General features: G+C 39.3%; 2 protein-coding genes across 3 annotated transcripts; one reads left to right on the forward strand and one right to left on the reverse strand.

Annotated features, from left to right (window-relative positions):
- Positions 1 to 1,529: 1,529 nt before the first annotated feature.
- On the reverse strand, positions 1,530 to 11,380 carry LOC144636638 (atypical kinase COQ8B, mitochondrial-like). The gene is made up of 13 exons (XM_078495826.1): positions 10,822 to 11,380; positions 9,419 to 9,485; positions 8,487 to 8,558; positions 8,207 to 8,332; positions 7,546 to 7,631; positions 6,914 to 7,054; positions 6,209 to 6,290; positions 5,648 to 5,741; positions 4,794 to 4,935; positions 3,936 to 4,043; positions 3,585 to 3,650; positions 3,136 to 3,222; positions 1,530 to 2,594 (listed from the first exon to the last, which is right to left on the reverse strand). Exons 1-13 carry the CDS (start codon positions 11,251 to 11,253, stop codon positions 2,322 to 2,324), a joined length of 1,776 nt encoding a protein of 591 aa, XP_078351952.1. The 5' UTR covers positions 11,254 to 11,380; the 3' UTR covers positions 1,530 to 2,321.
- Positions 11,381 to 11,867: 487 nt separating this feature from the next.
- On the forward strand, positions 11,868 to 18,724 carry LOC144636639 (coiled-coil domain-containing protein 85C-A-like). Of its 2 annotated transcripts, none has more exons than XM_078495827.1 (7): positions 11,868 to 12,548; positions 12,805 to 12,902; positions 13,500 to 13,577; positions 15,451 to 15,514; positions 15,835 to 15,887; positions 17,042 to 17,215; positions 17,731 to 18,724. In XM_078495827.1, the coding sequence occupies exons 1-7, from the start codon at positions 12,017 to 12,019 to the stop codon at positions 17,818 to 17,820; spliced, it is 1,089 nt and encodes a 362-aa protein (XP_078351953.1). In that variant the 5' UTR covers positions 11,868 to 12,016; the 3' UTR covers positions 17,821 to 18,724. The 2 variants fall into 2 exon arrangements, with proteins under 2 accessions (XP_078351953.1, XP_078351954.1); XM_078495828.1 differs by having other exon boundaries at positions 12,808 to 12,902.
- Positions 18,725 to 20,391: the final 1,667 nt, after the last annotated feature.

Genomic DNA, 20,391 nt, shown 5'->3' on the forward strand with positions numbered 1-20,391 from the left:
ATCTGGGTAATTCATAAACGAAATCCAGCACCGGTCAGGTTGAGTGATTTCCAGTCGTCTTCTGTGCAGGAAGACAAGTCAAGGCCTGTTACAGCCCTTACAAGAGGGGAAAATTTAACATGTGAAGAACAGAAAGAACTGAGAACTGTGATCATAACATTTATTAACTGTATTTAGAACTAGAGTTGAATTGAAATTCGATATTAATGCAAACTATCTGAGTGCGTCAGTTGAACTCTGTCTTCGTTCTTCCCTTAGAAGACGGTATTTTATCTCAGTATCCCAGGGGGGGGGGACTCGCATATGAAAGGGGCGGGGATGCTCGTCGTCTCGCGTAAGGGTGTAAATTTCGGATTTTTGGTTTCGCTTAGGGTGTTTCAGACAAAACGCCAATGTTTTTAGCCATAAAGGTCTCGTTAAGTACAAATATAAATTCTATTCTTAGTTTTTTGGTATCTTTTTAGGGGTCAAGAAAAGCTTGAGCCACACCCAGAGTGGTCTCTTTTAACGAACGTCTCGGTACGTTTGCATAAAGCGTTGTCAGAATTGTTACGAAAAGTCCGGTCTTTGGCATTCGATCTCAGCAACAGCGATAATGTTGAGAAATAACGTTTAGCAAAAATTTGTATAGGTTTTACCAATGAACAAATTGAGGTCGCTTTGACATCACGATTCGTCGCCATGGCTATGTCAAAAGCGGTTGAAGATACTCTATTTCTGTCCTTGTGAGGTAAACAACTTAAAAATTACTCAGTGAAAGTTTTTTTTTAATATACATTTTTGCCTAATCGACATAAGAAACATGTTTGCAAAGTTTACAAAACTTCTGTTGACAGAGCTCGGAATTATGTTATTTTGACATAAACGTAAGGTCGCCCTAAACCCTACCGACAGGGTATTTTTTAGTTCTTAGAAATGTTACTTTTGCATATTGGTCAAAACTAAATCAAAAACGGTCAAAACAAGTGGATTTTCGCCTCCTTTCACATTGCCATGGCAAAAAATATTTTGACCTTATTGCATCTGCATCGGTCCCAAGCAGATTACTGATAAAAGCGTTACTGGTTTACAGTGAATGTTTTTCAGCCGCACCGTCGGGCTAGCTGTGATAGAATGCCAAATAAAAAACAGAAAGGTCTAAATTATTGTGAGCCACCTTAACAGCTGCCCATTCTTTGCATAATCACTTATTTAGTCCCAACAGTAATCAGCTTTCAAATTCTCCTTATAACAACAAGACATTATTGAGCATTCACGTCAGGAGAATCGAGCCAATAATCACTAAAACAGAAATTGTGTTGATATGAAACAAATTCTCTGAGGTATTACTATGCAAAATGTATTGAGACCAGTGGAGAGAATTAGTATCTGGACACTGGAGTTCATAGCTGAACAACCTCTTATGGAAGCGATGAGAGGCGGCTGTACTTGCAAGCTACCTAAGGGTCGCCCTGTGGCCACTTGAAACCTACTTGTCACATTTTCCAAAAAGTCAATAACGAATATAACACAAAGAATAAAGAGGCAAATTTCAGAGATAACTCAGTATATTTACAATTTCTTATGATAATATTGGAACTTAATTATTTATTGATCGTTTTTCAAAACTATATCGAGCTTTCAAAGAATGCTCCCGCGTAATTAAATGGTATTTTCTCTTAAATTCGTTCTGCGCGTTAAGAAAGTAACGTCTGATGTCATCATTTTGGATCAGTGTAAAGCAATGCTGGCAGGTTATTGGCAGAGCATGGTTAAAACAATGTTAACAGATCATGGGCACGCATGGTTGGAGCATGATTGCCGCAGAGTGGTTGGGGCATGATTAATAAAGCGTACGATTGCTGATTTGATGCAGTATTGTTTGAACCGGGTTTACGTAGCACAATTTTGTGGGATGAATAAGATAAGCGTTATAAGAGTGTTCTTGTTTGTTTGTTCGTTCATTAGTTACTTTATCCGCATCTTTTGAAGGAAAGGATTTCCTCTTCTTTTATGGGCATAACTCAGTCCCCAATCCCGTTAACACCATTCTTTGCGACATTCAAAAGTCGACCCCCCTGCCTTGTCTCCTGCAGATTGATCCCTGACTGGGGGGTGGTGGTGGTTGGGGGGAGGGGGGGGGGTGTTAAGGGTCGCGGCTTGGGGGCGTTGCGGTGTTTTAACAATACTATGCATCACCGCTACCATTACCATCATCATCGTAATCATGTATCTTATTCAATTTGTCCAAAATTGCTGCGTTGTCGGAGCTGCGCAGCTTGATGGTTCTAAGAGAGCACCGTTTTGGCAAGTATTAAACCTTGACTATGTTTCGTTTCTATTCAATCAAACTTGTACTTTTTCCACACTTCGTCAAACAATGGCTTGCACCCGATAGACGCGCCCAGTTTTGCACACAGCAAAAACGATCCGGACATTTTCCGGTGGAGCGAGTACGTTTCCTCGGGGGGTGGGGACAGGCGATGACGTAGCATGATTGGCAGGAGTTCCTTGATGCGTCTGGTGGTGTCCTGGGACTGAAAATCAAACGGCTCGTTGCTGGCGAAAGGTTCTCCAAGAATCATCACTGCGTCTGCGTGTGCATTGATCATCACCTATACCACAAGCAAAGAATCCAATAAAGAGTAGCATTAACAGCGAGGATATATAGAGCCTCGATCAGTTTAAAGTGTTTACGGGCGTAAGAGCAGAAGAAAGGGCTTCACACGAAACAATCAGTGAAGGAATTATCATCTAAGCTCATCTCAGGAACATAAGCAATTCGTTCCAAAAAATAGAGCATTAGTTTGGATCATAACATTTACACATCCAGAGGCTAAGAGTGAATAACAGTTGCTTATCGAGGTTTTCTGGTATGTAAGCAAAGTCTGCATTCGAGGCTAGTGGCCCATCAGTTTTTCCTGGTTTCTGCAGCATAAAGCGACTAGGAGTATTGCTACTCCCCCCTGGATGGGATGCTAGTCCATCGCAGGGTTACCCCCCAGCAGTAAATTCGCCAATACCCATTTATTCACCTGGGTGGAGGGAGGCACTATGAGAGTAAAGTGTCTTGCCCAAAAACACAACAAACACAAATGTCTATCTACTTAGCTAACTAAAGATACGAAGATTGATCCTTTTGACACGCTCAGTTACCTTGGACTCGTATCCAGTAAGAAAACCCAGGGCTATGGAGTTGTCAATCACCATGTCCCGGTCTCCAATGGCTGAGCCGCGGATAATCTACATTACAAACACAATGTTGGAAAACATAGGCACGTGTAGCGTACATAGCACTATTTAGAGTCACAGTAATATGGTTAGAAAAACATCTCATTGAGTGAAACAGATCGGGCAGACAGTTTCTTTCTTTACGAATTTAATTAAGGTTGTTGGTCACGACCGACACTAGCTGGGTTTTATGAAAACAGAAACCACCAAAACTCTGAAAATAGCATGAAACTGGAACTATACAGATTTGTAACCAATGGCCTGTTAAAAGTATCGAAAGGCAGAAAGAGAAAGAAATCTATAAACGGCATTCACACGCTGATTTGATACCAGTTAGTGCGACAAATAAGGGGAGGGGGGATGTTCACACTTACCTTAATATATTTGTCTACAAATTTCTTGTCATAGGAACGAGAAGCTCCAAAATCTAGAAGACAAATCTGTAACAAAAGAGTTGTTTTAAAATCAAACTTAAACAAACAAACAAACAAATTCATTCAAGATGAAGAAAGAGCGATAAAGTTGCCCCAAAGCCAAATCATGGTGAACGGGGGGGGGTTTAGGGTTAGGGTTAGGGGGGTTACTTCATTGTTGTCACTTTACACTACAGAAAAACTGAGCTGAAGTTAGCAACAAACAATTCGCAGGCTCCTCCCATCGCTAGGAATGGAACAGACTTTAGTTTTCTTTTGGCACAAGTGTTGCATGTATACTGTAGGACAAACCTTTTCCTTGACAGGATCGAAGAAGAAATTGGACCAATTGGGGTCTGTCTGCATAAACCTGAACTCAAACACTTCCTTCAAGCAAAGTCTGAGGATGTTCAAGCATATCTGAAAAAAAGGTGTAGGGCTGACTTAGTACAGGTCTCCCAAAGCAGTAAATTTATCACATAAGGCAGTCTTCTACCCTTAGGCACAAATTGAAGGTACAATAATTGCAGAAGAGATCTTGTAGCACTGTTTGTGCATAGCCTTAGCTTGTCTTTCCGAAGTTTTATATTATTGACAATTTGACCACAACAAAAAAGGAAGTAGGGTCGAGTTTATTCAGACTCTTTGAAGCTGTCCATGTTTTGCTTTGTTAATTTTCAGAACTTGGTATGACTGAGAATGTTAAGCAGTGTTGGTTTGAACAAGGTATAGCACGAGCAACAAACCAAAAAATGGGATACCAGCCAAAGCATAGTGCTAAATATGCAGTGGCCTTTCCAGCCTTCCGATTGGCTGGTTCTTGAATGGAGATGGTGTAGACTGCTAAATAGTTATTTATATTTTCACTCAAATCACTTCCAGCCAGGTGCAGAGCGTGGATTCATGATTACATGCAAGTCACTAGCGTATCTCCCCAGGCCTTATGTTCAACGACAGTGCACATTTGCAAAAAAAGGGCTGCTTTGCAGTCTATGCATAGTGTGGGATAAATTTTAACAATACCCTAGCAAAGTGATTACACTTGGTCCAGGTCCTACAGTTTCTATCAATGAAAGAAAAATAACATTGACAATGCAATATATGTGTGCAAAGGTGAAGGCTGTTCTCAAGCAACATGAATGTGTCATGAATCAGCGATGCCCACATTACCTTGTTAATGGTGTCCCTGTCTGGATTTTCAATCTTGTCAAGTGAAGTGCCCTCTATCAGCTCTGTAGTGAGCACCTGTTTAGATGTGAGGTCTTCAATGACATCGGGTACATAATATTCAGGCATGTCTTTTAACAGTTCTCTAAAGAGAAAAGATAAGAGTCTTGACCCCGATGATAACCAGAAATGCATACCTTACAGAACCTCAAATAGGTAGAGGTTTTTAATCCGGGGGGGGGGGGGGGGAGAACTCCCATATGAAAAAAGGGGGATACTCGTCATCTCGCTTAGGGGTGTAAATTTCGGATTTTGGTCTCACTTAGGGTGTTCTGAGCAAAATGTCGACCGGTATTTTTAGCCGTGAAGGTCGTGTTTAGTGTTGCTTGCGAAAAAAAAATATCGGATTTAAAATGTTTCAATATGGTATCTTTTAAGGGTTTTAAAAAGTGTTTCAAAATTTCCGACAAGCATCCCTGTCTGTTTGATATGGGAGCCCCCCCCCCACGGGGTTTTAGTTCTGCTGCTAACGGTGTAAATCTGCTCTGGCTGGTGAATTCATTACCGGTATATATTCAACACAACAAGGAGGATCTCATCAAATTTCCAATCATGGATAAGAGGAAAACTTTGAGGTGAAGTTAGTGTAATGACAAAAAAAGGAAAAGAAAAAACAAAGAGATCCCTGGCAGACTTGAATACTGAGGTCCAGCAAGTCATCAGTTGGCCTCGATTGTGCTGTGTGAAATCTCTTTTGCCTCCCACACTAGGCATTTGGCCTCACTTTGCAAGATATTTTAATTGTCACTGACAGTGAAAACCCTGTAGATTAGTATGTTGAACTCAGAATGGCCCACCTAAAGTGCTGTGCATTCTTGGCCTCTCTGAGATAGTCAACTTCCCAAGCCATCTCCCGCCGGGCTACATCAATTGCATTCTCTGCATACAGCCCTTATGAAGACAATAGATGAGAATAACAGTCAGAGGGAGTACAGTAAAGCAATACTGAAAAGATAATGAACATACATAGGAAAGAAAAGTGTATCTGCAAAAAAGTGAATGCAACTCTTAGCAGTACAGCTGTCTGTCTGTATCAGCATAAGATCTACACTAGAAAAGAATTGCTCGGCCCATAAAAATCAGGACGTGTATCACTTACCGTAAAGACTCGTGTATAAGCTGCACTTTTTTCCCTCAAAATCAAGCTTCAAAGTTGGGGGTGCGGCTTATCTATGAGTGCGGCTTATACACGAGTCTTTACGGTAACTTGCAATAATTACTATCAGTGGTTGCTATGCTGGGGTTTGCCGGGTCTCATTGATGGGGAAGAGGGATTGAGTAGGTACTTTAAAAGTAAACTCTTGCCAGACATCATTTAATTGTCTTCATTGTATACTGGGTCACAATGGTAAACATACCTTCTGGTAAAAGATTACTGACTTTCAACACAGTCATCAAGTTATTGATATCACTGTCGATACTCTCACCAACTCCAGGATACTAATCAGAGATTAAAAACAGAAAAAATAAACAACAACAAGAGTGTGTCACTTAATCCCTAATACTAAAAACTAGTACATGTACAGTGGGGACACCTACATAATCCACACATCTTATTAGGGACAATGCTATTGGTCCCTGAATTTAAAAACTTCTTGTTAGTATACCTATTTAAAACGCAGACAGTAAATCTTGATTCTTGGTGAAATGTGGCTGTTGTACTTACAGTTACATGTATCTCTGTTTATGTTGCATAATTTAATGAAAATAATGATTATGATATCATAGTACTTAATGATTTTGATTTAAGCTGCAGTCCAGCATCAGGGAGTTCATTAAGGTTTGGAACAGGTGAGCATCAGGGTTTGACACACAGGCAAAGTATCAGCAAGGTAAAGTGAAGTTGGTTTACAGTAGATGTTGAAAACAGCTGGGCAAAGCTGTGTTCAGAGCTGGCCAATTTGCCTGGTGCCTGGCCTTTAACGGGGTAATGCTATGGAGCCTGATACTCAAAAGTTAGCAGCACAATGTGTCATTCAAGTCAGGAAGACCCCAAATTGATCCCATTTTCTGTCAGGCCTCAATCTTTTCAAGCAAATCCACCCAAGCCTGTTTATATGTACCTGAATCTTTATGGCCACAGGCCGTCCATCTTTGAGCACTCCCCTGTGGACCTGACCGATGGATGCTGCAGCAAAAGGCTTCAGATCAAACTCTAAAAGCTTGTCACGCCAATCAGCTCCCAGCTCCTTGACAAGAACTTTCTGTAGGAAGAAAAAATAATAATTTCCTCAATTTAGTTATTTACTTGTTTTCGTTATACAGTCAAAGAAAGAAGGCTCCTCTTGTGTTGACTTTCAAAAGCAACCAACTCCTCTCAAAGATCACCGTGGCACTCATGAAATTTCTTCATGAAAATTCTCCCTAAAAATCTGTAATTAATAAATAATATCGTCAGCAAGAACAACTACCTTTAGAATTCACAAACTAAGGTATTCTTTGAAGCGAAACTTTGGACTACAGGCCAGGTTGTCAAAACATTGCGGACAATGTTAATTATTAATCACATACTAATTTTTTTTTTTTTTAATTGCAAACACACAAAAGCACATCACTTACAAAAATACAAAAAAGTATGCCCACTACTCACTACTTATTGTACAAATACTTAAGCTGTACACAATACAATACGACACTTGCACTTCTTACAATGTACCGTTTAAACAAATATTTTGACACATCAACATAGACCCACCTCCAACTGCCAGCGTGGCATGAAGTCTGCACTGTCACGAACTCTCTCGAATATTGCCTGCAACTCCGGTGAAATGAATGAGTTGTCTGAATAAAGGAGAAGAAAAAATAATTATTGGTACTAACTCTTTTTTGAATCTATATTATAACAATTATATATCATAGACGTCACTGTCAGTAAAACCTCCAGGTAGTTCTACACAAGTACCAAGTTTCACACAAAACGAGATAAAATTTGGATAGCATTAGATAAAGAATTGTGGCCAAATGATTTGAAGGTGTAATTGTGATTATAATTTGCTTTCAATTTGACTGTGAGTCCCCTTTAATTTCACATCAAACTAGTTTATAAAATTTCAATGTGGCAGATCTAGGGGAGGGGCCAAACTGGGGAGAGAGTATCAACAGTGATACCAAAAATTATTAGGCCAAACTGGGGCCCAAAGGGCTGAGAAAATTATTTTCAAAAGCCCCCCTCCCCCCCCCTTATTCCAGGGTCTGGATGATTGCCCCCCCCCCACTTACCTGAAGGTCTGGATCCGCCACCGATAACATAGGCATGTGTTAATAATGTTCAGATCTACCATCATGATTGTCTAGAAAACAATACAGTTTTCTGGGTCCAGTCATAATATTTAGCTTTCAGTGTACTTAATAGTCACCTTGAATGCTAAGCATTTGACCCAACTTTAATGCAGCTCCCCTCATTTTACACAGAGTGCTCACTATTCTCTCAGCATTTGCTTCTGACAGGAATGGACTCCCAGCAAGTTCTGCCACACTAGGACCTGCAACAAAGTGTAGACATTGAAAGTACAAAAACAACTGCTAAACAATGTACAACATGTAAATATTCCAGGATTGACCCAATAGAAGAAAATTTAACTCTAACCCTTACCCTATAAGACAACAACTGTAAGTGAGTTAAACAAGTTTTCCTACCTGTTTTGCCAAGACCAAGCTGTCTCTTTGTGACCTCGGCAATTGCCCCAAGACCCAACCCAGCAACCAGACCTGTGAGAAAAAAGATTTAAATATTTTTAAGAATATAAATAATCCATATTGACAATGAAATTGAAGAGGCTGAAAATTGATCTTGTAGTTAAAGTTCTGTAACTTTTGGCATTAATGTTGGTGGGTCTTGTTAACTCCAACACATCAGAAGATTGTGCTTTGGGCACCTTGCAAAATTGCTCATCAACATGAATTTTAACTGGGAGAGTAGATTGAATATGCAGAGAGAAATTTGAGGTTCTAACAAAAAAGTACAAACATACAAGTCATACAAAAAAGGAGAGAATGACAATCATTTGAACTGCTGCTTACCATGAAAGGGGTGGTGAAATTATGGTACCCAGAAAATTCCAAGTCTTGGAAAATTTTGGACTGATCATTGAATCTTGGATTCAACCTTTGTGATGAGTCACAAAGTCTTGTTTTTTGGGGGTTTCTTTGTGTCTGTGAGTCTCAAATTTTTGGCTGCAATGTCTCGGCGTCCTGTTTTTTTTTTTTTTTCTATTTCAGCCGAAGGTCTCGGTCAAGGGTATTGTTGTATTAAGAGCACTTGAGCTATGCCACCCGCTTAGATTTTTGCATAATTAAGTCTCAGGCTTGGTTTTGTCTGCACAGAGTCTAGGGCTAAGTTTTTCTAAAATTGTTGAAGTCTCGGCCTGCTCAGATTTTCAAACATGGGTCTTGGTGTCTCGACAAGTCTCAGATTTTTACCATTCGCCATCCCTCAAGAATAATTATTTAATTTAAGATACTTAATATTTAGATAGATGTTTAAGTAAGAACATTGACCAATAGAATGTCTTTTCACTAATTATATTACAAGCTTTTCAACAAGTTTCATGCAATGTTGATGGACATACCACTGTAGTTCCATAGTCGGCCAACCCTGGAAGAAGGGACTGCTGTTTCTTTTGATCTTCCACTCAACTGCAGGGAAAATTTGCACCAATAGTAACACATTAACAATAAATAACTTGATACCTGTTTAAGTCTTAAACAAGAGGTTCCGCTATAAAAGGGATGGCACCTCCCACATTTCACACTTCTCAGGCGCGAAATGCAAATTTGTACTCTTAACATTTGTGGCACGTTGTGGTGCCGAGCATCCTTCAAGCTGAACATGCTTTGAAATCTCATGAAACCAAGATATATTATTGACAAAAATATGAAAAATAACTTCCTAACGTTTAAAAGAATATTCCTTAGTAGCGAAAATGAAACACACTTTATCAGTTACAGTTGGGGAAAATACGCAGGTTGTTTGCCAGTTGTTTATGCTTTGATGATTGACTGACAACTGGGCGTGAGAATGGCCAGACCAGGCCCCTTTTATACCGGAACTTCTTGTTTAATATGTTGAATGCCCTCAAATTTTCCTTGAAGATCAGTGACAGAGGAAAGAGACATTTTTTGCATGTTACCCTTAGCATTTGGTCAGGCTTCACTAACAACACACCAGGACCCATTATTTTATACACCTGGGTGAAGAGAGGCAATGTAAAAGTTAAGTGTCTTGCCCAAAAACAACACAACACAACATTGGCCAACGCTTGACCCAAACTGCTTGATCTGATGAGTTCAGTGCATACCTTTACATAGTAAGGCTCTGCCAATACTCTTATCCTAATCCCCAAGTTTGTGGGGAGATAAGTGAGGCTTGTATTTTTTCGTGCACAGCCTGAAGTCGCGAACTAACCTGCCACAGAGCTGTATTCCCCCTATAACGCCATCTTGTTGTTGTCTTCATTATTGCGTTACCGGATATTGCGTTACTCACGGTGAATACGTGAACAGTGACATTAAACATGAAAAAATAGTGAGTCAGCATAAACCCTTGCCTCCCTGAAACTTGGGTTCAAACAAGTACTATTCAACTCTCTCAATTTCCATCAAGCAACAAATGGAGATAAAAACTTTAAAAGGTGAGTTTTCTTGTTTGAAAAGTGATGATAACCAAAACAATATTTCGATAATCTATGGCAGCCTACCAAGGCAACCAATTGGAGAGCAGATAGCATGTTATATCTCCCTCTTTATGCACCTATCATGGTTAAGTCGAAGGGGAGGCTAGGTAAAGGAGATTTGACAGCAATTCTGCCGGGGTTTGTTTGGGGGGGCTAAGTTCAAATGCCCTATTCATGCCTGGCCTTCCTAGCCCCCCCTCCCCCACTACTTAACACTGATAGGTGCATTGTGTATAATTAAGTTTTAAGTTATTTTGACATCTTCAATTGATGATTACATAATAGCTATTCATGTTCACCTTTTGATCGGTAGTACGACGTGAGGTGATGGCAGGATTCTTAGCTGCAGGTTTCCTCGCTGTTTTAGTTTTTAAATCTATATTTGTTTTACTGTTGTTTGTTGAATTCCGCTCAGGGGAGGTGTGGACGACTGCATGACTCGAAGCGGATGTAAATAACGAACGCGCTGAGTGTAGATTAAGAATACGTGATCGCGATTCTCTCGAACACAACTTCATCCTTTCTGCATCACGTAGAGGAACGAATTTCTTGTCGAAAGTTTGCATGCGTTCATAACAGGTTTCTTTCAATTCCAGAAGATTTTCAGGAGTCGGTGGTGTTGCAGAAGATGTCTGCAATGTACATGCAGTGGTCGCACGTTGTCTTGCAGTGACCATTCTTGAAACACTCGCCAACCTCTTCCACATCCGAAAATGCCTTTCATTCAACATGCTTTGTTTCTTGAAGGTACTGTGCACTAGCTGATTGTACCAGTGGCGATACAACACTCCCAATTACCACTGTACTACAGCCAGACTAAGTTACAGCCAGCGACGGCCATCTTGTTGTTTATCTTTACCTCCCGCGTTTTCTTGGGGTCAGCAGTAATAGTGACGATGTAATACGTTATGTTAGCCACCCATTTGCGTCCCCAACAACGTGGGGAACTGACAGTAAACAGGGCAGAAATATATCAAATGAAGAAAAAAATATTTCTGAAAATTTTATTTAACTTCCTGAGCAGAATCTTGGTGGCGTTGTAATTTTATTTGTGCGATTACATGTTGGCTACATCAAATTGTGGGTGGAATACAGAAATACAAATCCAAGCGAATGCTACAAGGAAACAATTACAGAAAAAAAAAGAAAAAAAACTTCGTTTATTTGTACTCATAACTTGGATTTTGTACGTTTGTGAAAAACAAATGCAAATATTTCGTGATGAATTGTTGTTCCACAAAACTCAATGGTGCGAATAATTGGTTCTTTGGTATCTTGTGGTCACGGTGGTCTTCATACTGTGTTTTGATTGGCTGCTGCCAAATGACTTCACTCGTCAAAACCGTCGAACCGTCGAAAATTAAAATAGCGGGACTTCATGTTCAGAGAAGTTTTCCAGATGGGAAACACGAGTCTTTAGCTTCCTTTAATAGTTTGTTTTCTTTCCTTTGACGAAACCTTACCATCCTGTGAGGTTTTTGAACGGTTTTGGCCATGAGTGGATTAGACAGGCACGGAAGAGAAAACTACGTGTCGAGAGAAGAGTACGAAAAGATGGTGGAAAAAGTTAAACAATGCGAAGCAGAAAAACTCAAAGTTATGAAGGACCAAGGAAATTTAATGAAGGAGTTTAACAAGAGGATGCAAGTTCATTTAGAAGAAATACGGTTACTGAAAGATGTGAATCAAAAGCTGCAAGCGGACCTTCAAGAACTACGCGATTTGACATGTTATTTGGACGACGATCGACAAAAATGCCGAAAACTCGCTCGCGAGTGGCAAAGATTTGGACGATATACAGCGTCTGTAATGCGCAATGAAGTCGCGAACTATCAAGAAAAGTTGAAGCTTTTAGAACAGAAACAAAGCGAGCTTTCGAAAGACAATGCTGAGTTAAAGGAACTCTGTCTTTATCTCGACCGACAGCGCGAATCTGTCGCGCTCGAAAATCGAACGCTTTGCAGTAAATGCTCGCAGCGGGTCTCGAGTAACCAAAGTTTGTATTCCACGAGACAAAGCAATACAGGTATTTCATTGATTTTTCTTTCTGGAATTTTACGGATACACTTAATCTCGAACTCAATTATTCACTTCTCTCTGTTATTGTCGGTGAATGCAGAGATAAAGATTCAACTCCTTGATAATGGGTCGGGGGATTATCTTTTTGCACCAAAGAAGCGATTTACGAATTGGAATGGTTTCCGATCTAATTTACCTCCAAGTGGGTTCCATTTAGAAACTCTGCATACCAAGAGAACTCACGTACAACTTTCTAATTTTAGCAGATTTTGTTGACGACTGCAGAAATTCTTTTTCTGAGAGGCTTGAAGCGAAATTGACGGACATACAAGTTGGAACAAACAGCGAAACTTCGGTAAAGGTATAAAGTACATTGTTTGTTACACATTTAAGCTTTATATGTGTGCCCTTTTACGGTTTAGTTGGCAGTCAATTTATGCTGATATTCCGAGCTAAAATATGTACACGTTCACTTGAACTATGAGGGTCAAAACATTTAATTATTTTCTTAGGTAACACTTCGCAAACAATGTGTGAATTAAGTGATGAAAATTAAAAGCTTATTCTAATCCACCGAAACACGAATTTCCGAGTTCAAAACAGCGCAGACACTCAAAGATGTTTTTTAAAAACACACAAACATCATGAAAAACAGAGTTCCGGAGTTACAATATCAAATATGTTGTTGACATATTGGGTCGAAGACGGCAATGAAAGATCGAACATGACTTCAATATCGTCCATGATTTCCATAACATCACATAGCTATTAAAAGTTAATTATCTTTACAAAAGACCTTTTACGACGGCATGTTCTATTCTGTTGTTGCAATTTTCAAAGCGGTTTTCCGCGCCATTTGGCATGTGTTTTATTCATATGTGGATTGTTTGGCACGACTTGTGGCGTCGTGACATATTGCACTTGAGACTAACTGTGATTTCTTGAATTAATCAAAAAGGACAGCCCTGTCTCCTCACATAAGGCAGATGTTGCAAAGAAGAGGGTTTCCTTCACCTTTCCTGGGGATATAGATACGGTATGTTGAAAAAATTGCTAATTAAAGCCATCTCGAAAGATTTTTGCATCCACAATCCACGCCACTTTTCTTGGGACACTCGTCGTTTTTGGCACTTCGGAAGAGGAAAAATTCAATAATTAACCCCCCGCCCCATTACAATGTTGTGTACCTTGAAAAACCAATGCCTACCGTTGCTGTCTGTTTTGCAACATTGGTTTCGGGGGAGGGGGTTCTCCATTCGAGAAATCGTGAGAATGTCACGTATACTTGGAAATGGGTGTCCCGTCTTTATGGCGCGGATTGCAGATACCCTTCTGGGCTATAATTTGTACCAAAATGTCAGCAGGAGAGCTGGTCAAGTAGCTTCATGTAAAATATTTAACAATTCCAAGGTTTCTAAGTACCTAGAGATATGACCTCCATATGCTACAATATTACAAAGTCTGAATATTTTTAGTTATGGGGGCAGCAAACTGATAATATAAATGAATCTTGCACTGTGAGACAAGGGTAAAGGTGGATTGGTACCCACAGCATTAAGGGCCTGTTTACATGGAGGGAGTGTACCCCGGCTAACCGAGTTACCCAGCTAGAAGGGATGAAACATAGCCCGCCTTTTCATGCAGAATTCACAGCCCTTCTGCCCGAGTTGAGACAGCGTCATTGAAGCGTGTCACAGCGTGGGAAAACCATGTAGCTCCAAAATATGATTGAAGAAAAATATGACTTTTTACTAAATAATCAAAGCTGGCCATCTTCAAACCTATTTTATTGGGATGTGCAAGCTCTTAGAACTTTAGTACGTCCATTTATGGGGGAATTCAATCGAAATTCAACAGTCTTTGGCCGCCAAATTGAAATTAAATTTGTTGTTTCGTGAGTTAGGATAATCATTCCTACGAAATATTCGAATTAATTAGCTGTTGCTGAAAGAAAAATTTTCCAGCCTACAGATAAAACTAATTTGATAATTTCAAATAGCACCGTTTGGGTCTAGAATTTATACATTTTATGCCATTAACTTCAAATTTAGTTTAAGAACACGCGTGAAGACTTATCCAGGCAAGCCGGGATAGCCCGGGCATAACCGTTTACATGGCAAAAAGCTATCCTGCCTAGAAGGGTGCCCCAGGCAAGCAGACCGAGTGCCCCGGCAAGGTGGGTTTCCCGTCTTGCATGTAAACGCTTTGATGCGTTCTCTAAAGAAACGTATGAAAAGTTGGCTCGCCCAGGGTAGCTTGGTTAACCGGGTAACTCGGTTAGCTGGGGCACCCACCTTCCATGTAAACAGCCCCTAAATTTTTGTACCCATTTATACACCTGGGTGGAGAGATGTACTATGAGGGAAGTGTCTCTGCCCAAGACAAGGCAGAAATAAGAGAAAGTGTGGATGCACTGATCACGGGCAAAAAAGAACTTACTTTAATTTATGTCTCATATGCACATGGATTTCCAGCTCTTTTTTGCTGTGTGTGTGGCTAGATTCCGGGAAAAAAATAGTTTTTGGATAGATGTCACTGCCGCGAGATTGCATTGCAATCTCAGTGTATGAACTCTCTGGGAAACAGGCCATTTCACCAAAATATAGACACGGACTAAATATTGTCACAAATATATGATTGCGATACAAAAACCACTGATGTCTAATAATTTTATTTTATTTATCTAAGTTATGATGTTGTTAATTTTATGGCCAGTTACTCACTGACAAACTGAAAAATGGTCACTTTATTCTCTAATGCTACAAAATTACTTGGAGTTTCGCGCAGTCAAGATCATGAAAATCAGTCTAAAAACCAACAAAATCACTAACTAATAAATAATTATTGCCAAAATATCCTAGAAAATTTAGTTGTCTTGAAAAGTTAATATCAAGGTGTTATTCCTTCAGGATACAGATAGCGTCAGAAGTGCAGACACTCCACCAAGAATTCCCAGAACCAATGGAATAAAAAGTAAGTTTATTGATTAGCAATCTTCATGGTTTTTTGTGTGGGGGGAAACAAAATTACAACCATTGAAATATTCATGCAATGCGCAGTGAAGATCACGAAACTACAGCCTGCATTGAATAAGCGCCCAACCCAGCAATGGCCCCTTTCGCAGAATCTTTAGGACTACGTAGTAGAATTGAAGTTGACTGGACGATTTTAGATGTTTAGCTGTCTCTTGGTTTATAAGTTTGTTTTATTTCATAAATATTCTTCTGAAGTGGCAGATAAATAATGAGGATGAATTAATTTAATGTGCTAATTTACATGTTGACATTATTTAGATGGAAGTCAGCCAGGAATTCTAAGAAATGGGATGAAGTCACTTCCCAAACAGGTATTTATTGGCAGTGTTAGAAGCATCCTGTGTGAAGATCTAGAGAAACTGGGTAATTTTACATGTAAGCTTGGTAAATGAAATGATTGTCATAAATGAATTCACTTGTCATAATTATGTAACAAAAAAAATTCTGATTCAAAATAATTTCCTAATGGGAGTTAAGTTACTTGTTCACCTGGACAATACTTTCTTACTTTTTTCTATGAGGGGTGTAGAAATTGGTAAAATCCAAAACTCGCCAAGATACCAAGACCCTTGTTTAACCCTAGATGCGCCAGCATTTTTGGAGGGGGTGGTCTGCAATCGCCACAGCAAATCATGTTCTCACATTTATATCACACTAAAAACATGTGTTCAAATAAATGTTTAATTCTACCTTCATGTTTTGGTCCAAGCCATCCAAAGTGACATACTCTAAAAAGCAAGGGCCCCAACCAAAAAAGGAGGAACAAAATATATAGTTTATCTAACTTTGCCACACCGCGATCCGCGGGCGAGTCCCCACCGAGACGAGAAAGTGATGACCTATACCAACAGCCGAAGAAATCACAGTTTCGACATTTGAGGTCCTGAAGATCCCATCCACGATCTGTCTGTTTGTTCTGAGGACGCAACTTTTGGGAGAGAAAAAAAACAAAATGGCCGCCATTCATCTCTCGTTGCATGCGGACCACTCGGTGACTGTCGGCTTCACGACTAATAACGAAGGGTTGTCAGGTTAACTAACGATAGATAGTACGCAATTCCTATTGGCCCAATGTGTTCCTGTGACTTGGTAACCAATCAAATTGTTCATACAATATGGGCCGATCACACGGCCGGCGCATCTAGGTGTTAAATGCCAGGCCGATCTGATCGGCCCGTGGCGCATCTAGGGTTAAAATCCGAGACCGAGACGTTGCGATTCAAATCCCCGAGCACTAGGCATGAGACTGTGAGACTTATTGTGATTTTAGTTGTTTTTCTGTTGTTTTATGACAATTTATTTGGATTAAACTGCTGTTGTGAGATTCGGAAACTCAAATTGCAAAATTCAAGATTCTGAGGCCAACTTTACTTTTACAAGCTCGCCTAAAGTTTGCCAAGACTCATTATATTTCAAGGACCATTCTATACCTCTTCTTTGACTTAATCTTTCTTTTTATATGCAGGGTGAACTTCCATTCCCTTCCCCTCAACACATGACACCAGAGGCAGTGGCCCAAGCCATGAAAGTACTAGAAATACATGAGAGACTAGAACACCCTGATCATTCTGCTGAAATTGACGAGCCAGCTGATAGGCTGGGCAATAATGAAGTGGAAGTCCTAAAAGAAATGTGTAATGTATGTACATGCAACAAAAGTTACTTGTACAGTTATTTGAATTTGGAGTGACAAACACGACACTGTAAAAGGTAGTTTTAAGTCTTTTCTAGCAATCTCAAGATCAAAACTTTTTCTTGCAAGTCTTGTGTTAAAGGCTTGCCACTGTGTCTGATGATGGTATGTTATGTGTTATATTAGCTAGTTAATCACATTTTGTCAGGGTCCTTGGATGAAATGCAGACATTTAAATAGATTTGGCACGGGTTGTTTAAGGGTGGATAGTGCTTTCTACTGGACAGCGATTTATCCAGTGGATAGTATTATCCTTCTTTTTTAGCAGCTGGGACCCTGCTGGATGAAGAGGCTTTATCAGTATGGGTAGTTAATGTTGAGAAAAAGAATGTTACAAAGGCTCCCAGTCAGGTTGTTAAATATATTTAGGAATTCTGTGGATTTTTTATTTTTAAATATAAAGTGATGCATCATCATTATTCAATGTATAAATTAATAATAAATTTATAAATCTCTTTTAGGTTGTGTGGAGAAAGTTGTCTGATGAGCCAGACCAAAGACAAAATGGCACTCCTGGGCATGAAGAAGAAATTCTGGAAGATTTGTTGTAAAATTAGCCTTTGGAAATGTATCAGACGTTCTCTAAGGCCATCCCCAAATTACCAGTTCATTAAAATACTAATAAATACTTAAGTAATACATGCACACACAATATGATATATTGATCAGATAACTTCATAATTATAAAGCACTAAAAATAGTGTGAGTTAACTGTACCACAGACAGTACATTGAATTCAGACTTTATATGAGGTTTAAGACAATTGACTGTATGCTTTTTAATTAATGATGAACTAAATTTACTTTACACTGCAGCTCCGACTTGTCAGTTTCACAGAACTGATAAACATTTCTTTTTAAAGGAGCTCTGTCATCCTCAGTTTTTACATGTTTGTTTGTAATCTGCCCCAATCTTCCCTAATAACAATTATTGTTCCTTTCTGTTAAATTGTTAATTTTTTCCTGTTGAGTGTCTTTCTACCTTTATTTTGAGGTTTACTTGATTCCAGATGGAACTTTGCACATTGCCAAAAAATACTCAACATATTGTGTTTACATAATTATATAGCTCCTTTAAAACTGTTACTTCTGAGAATCTTGAGGTTCATGAAGCCAATATCTCCTTGTTGATGATTTGATTTATAATAATTTTTCTTATCACGTGTCTCTTTGGCTGTCTACTGACATTGCAAGGAAAAACAAGACTTTAATTTTTTTTAAATTTCTTTTGAAAAATACAGCAGAACTTGGAAATAAACCTTGAATTTCAGCTTGCTATTCTGCAAGCAGCTCTCAAATTTTGCTTGCTGGGGCGGTTGCTTGCTTGTCATAGTTTGCTTTATTATGATTTTGTCAACAGATGACATGCCTAAACCCTTGCCCATCAGGCAAGTGAGCCAGGCAGGAAAATCTACTTGTCTTAGATGCTGGACATTACTTTTTTCAAGCCCTCTACACTCTTTTTTTTTTTTAATATTTTTTTTTTTTTTTTTTTTTTTTTTTTTTTTTTTTTTTTTTACAGGTTGATACTATCAGCAGGCTTTTAGCCAGGATTTAAAAAGTGGGAGTCCAAATTTTTTATAAGGCCTGACTTTGTCCCCATAGGCAGGCCTGAGGAGCATGCAAGGTGTTTTTCTGCAGTTATGAGTACAAAGGTATCTAAAGATTTCCAAATTTGCTAAAAAAACCCGGTATGCAGTTATATTAATTTTCTCTGAAAAGTGGCTGTCCACAGGATTCCTGGACTCCCACCTGGCTAAAAGCCTGACTGTCAGTTTGAAGTTAAGTCCTGCTTGTGTTAAGTAAGAGAGAATCCTCTGCAAACTGGACTTTGGGAAAAAAAAAATAACATTTTATTGAGGTTATATAATTATGAAACTGAGCTGTAACTAACTATTATTGAAGATGTATACAGATTAGAGTGCATTTTATGCATTTGACTTTATAGGCAGGCATGTAGTGCATAACTATTTAATATTTAATGTTTTCACTAGGTTTTTATGATGGAAGAAAATAAAATAGCTCTGACAGAGAATTCTTTGTAAAAAAGGTACAATTCTGTAAATAGCAGATCTAAATAAATTTATCTGTTAAATAAAAAATATTTGATTGGAGATGGAAATATTTTATTAACGCAATACATAACATAACACCAGGAAAATTGCATGAAAAAAGATTTGACTGCTTACAGTCAAATGGCTGATAACAAAAGAACTTAGGCCTAGTTCAGACATCGTGCTCCTGCCGTGCCGAACTAATTGTTTAGGTCACGTAGCACGGAGAAGCACGACCTGATTCAGACGTCGTGCCAGAGCCGCACAGGATACTGAATCTACGTAACAATTAGTCAGCGGTGATCCACCTTCCAGCAGAAACTCAAAGAAAAGCAACAGAAAAAACTTTTCCTTTTGCGAGTACGACGAATGTTTGTTTGTTTGCCCGATTAGTTTCCTAAAACTTGCTTATTTCGGATTCAGACCCGCTAGCTTCTTCTTCGCCCTGCTCCCTGTCATTAGTGTCATCTACTTTTTGAATGAAACATCCTCGACGTGCTTTTAGCAGAAAAAATATTCATTGTATTCCTTTGGCTGACCGCCATGGTTTTTGCCGTCTGGCAAGAATAAAATTCAATAAAATTCAACTGGTAACGATGTTAAAACATAACTTCGTCACCAGGGCTTCTCCGTTTTCAAAATGGCGGCTAAAAACGGAGAAGACCCTGGGAACGAGGTTGTGCGCATACTCCGTAATGGAGAATTATTCTCGGTCTCCTCGTAACTCCTCGCGGGAACATAATCCCGCCAAAATACATTAATATAATTTATGAATTTGGTTTGGTGCGGCAAAAGCACAACGTTTGAACCGCTGCCGTGCCAGAGTCGTGCGGCACGACATGCCATGTCGAACTAAATTGCTTTGCCGAACTCAATTCAAAATTTGATTCAGACGCCGTCTTTTGTCGAACTTAATTCCTGAATTTAGTTCGGCACGGCAGGAGCACGATGTCTGAACTAGGCCTTATTTACTGTACAATAACTGCACAGACCACAATAATATTATTGTGATAATGTGTCTAAAGTTATCCATCCAGTGCCTGTTCAAAAATCTTTTAGTTTCTATTTG

This window comes from Oculina patagonica, chromosome 13, assembly GCF_052425735.1.
Source record: "Oculina patagonica isolate OP01 chromosome 13, crgOcupat, whole genome shotgun sequence".
NCBI classification, from domain to species: domain Eukaryota; kingdom Metazoa; phylum Cnidaria; class Anthozoa; order Scleractinia; family Oculinidae; genus Oculina; species Oculina patagonica.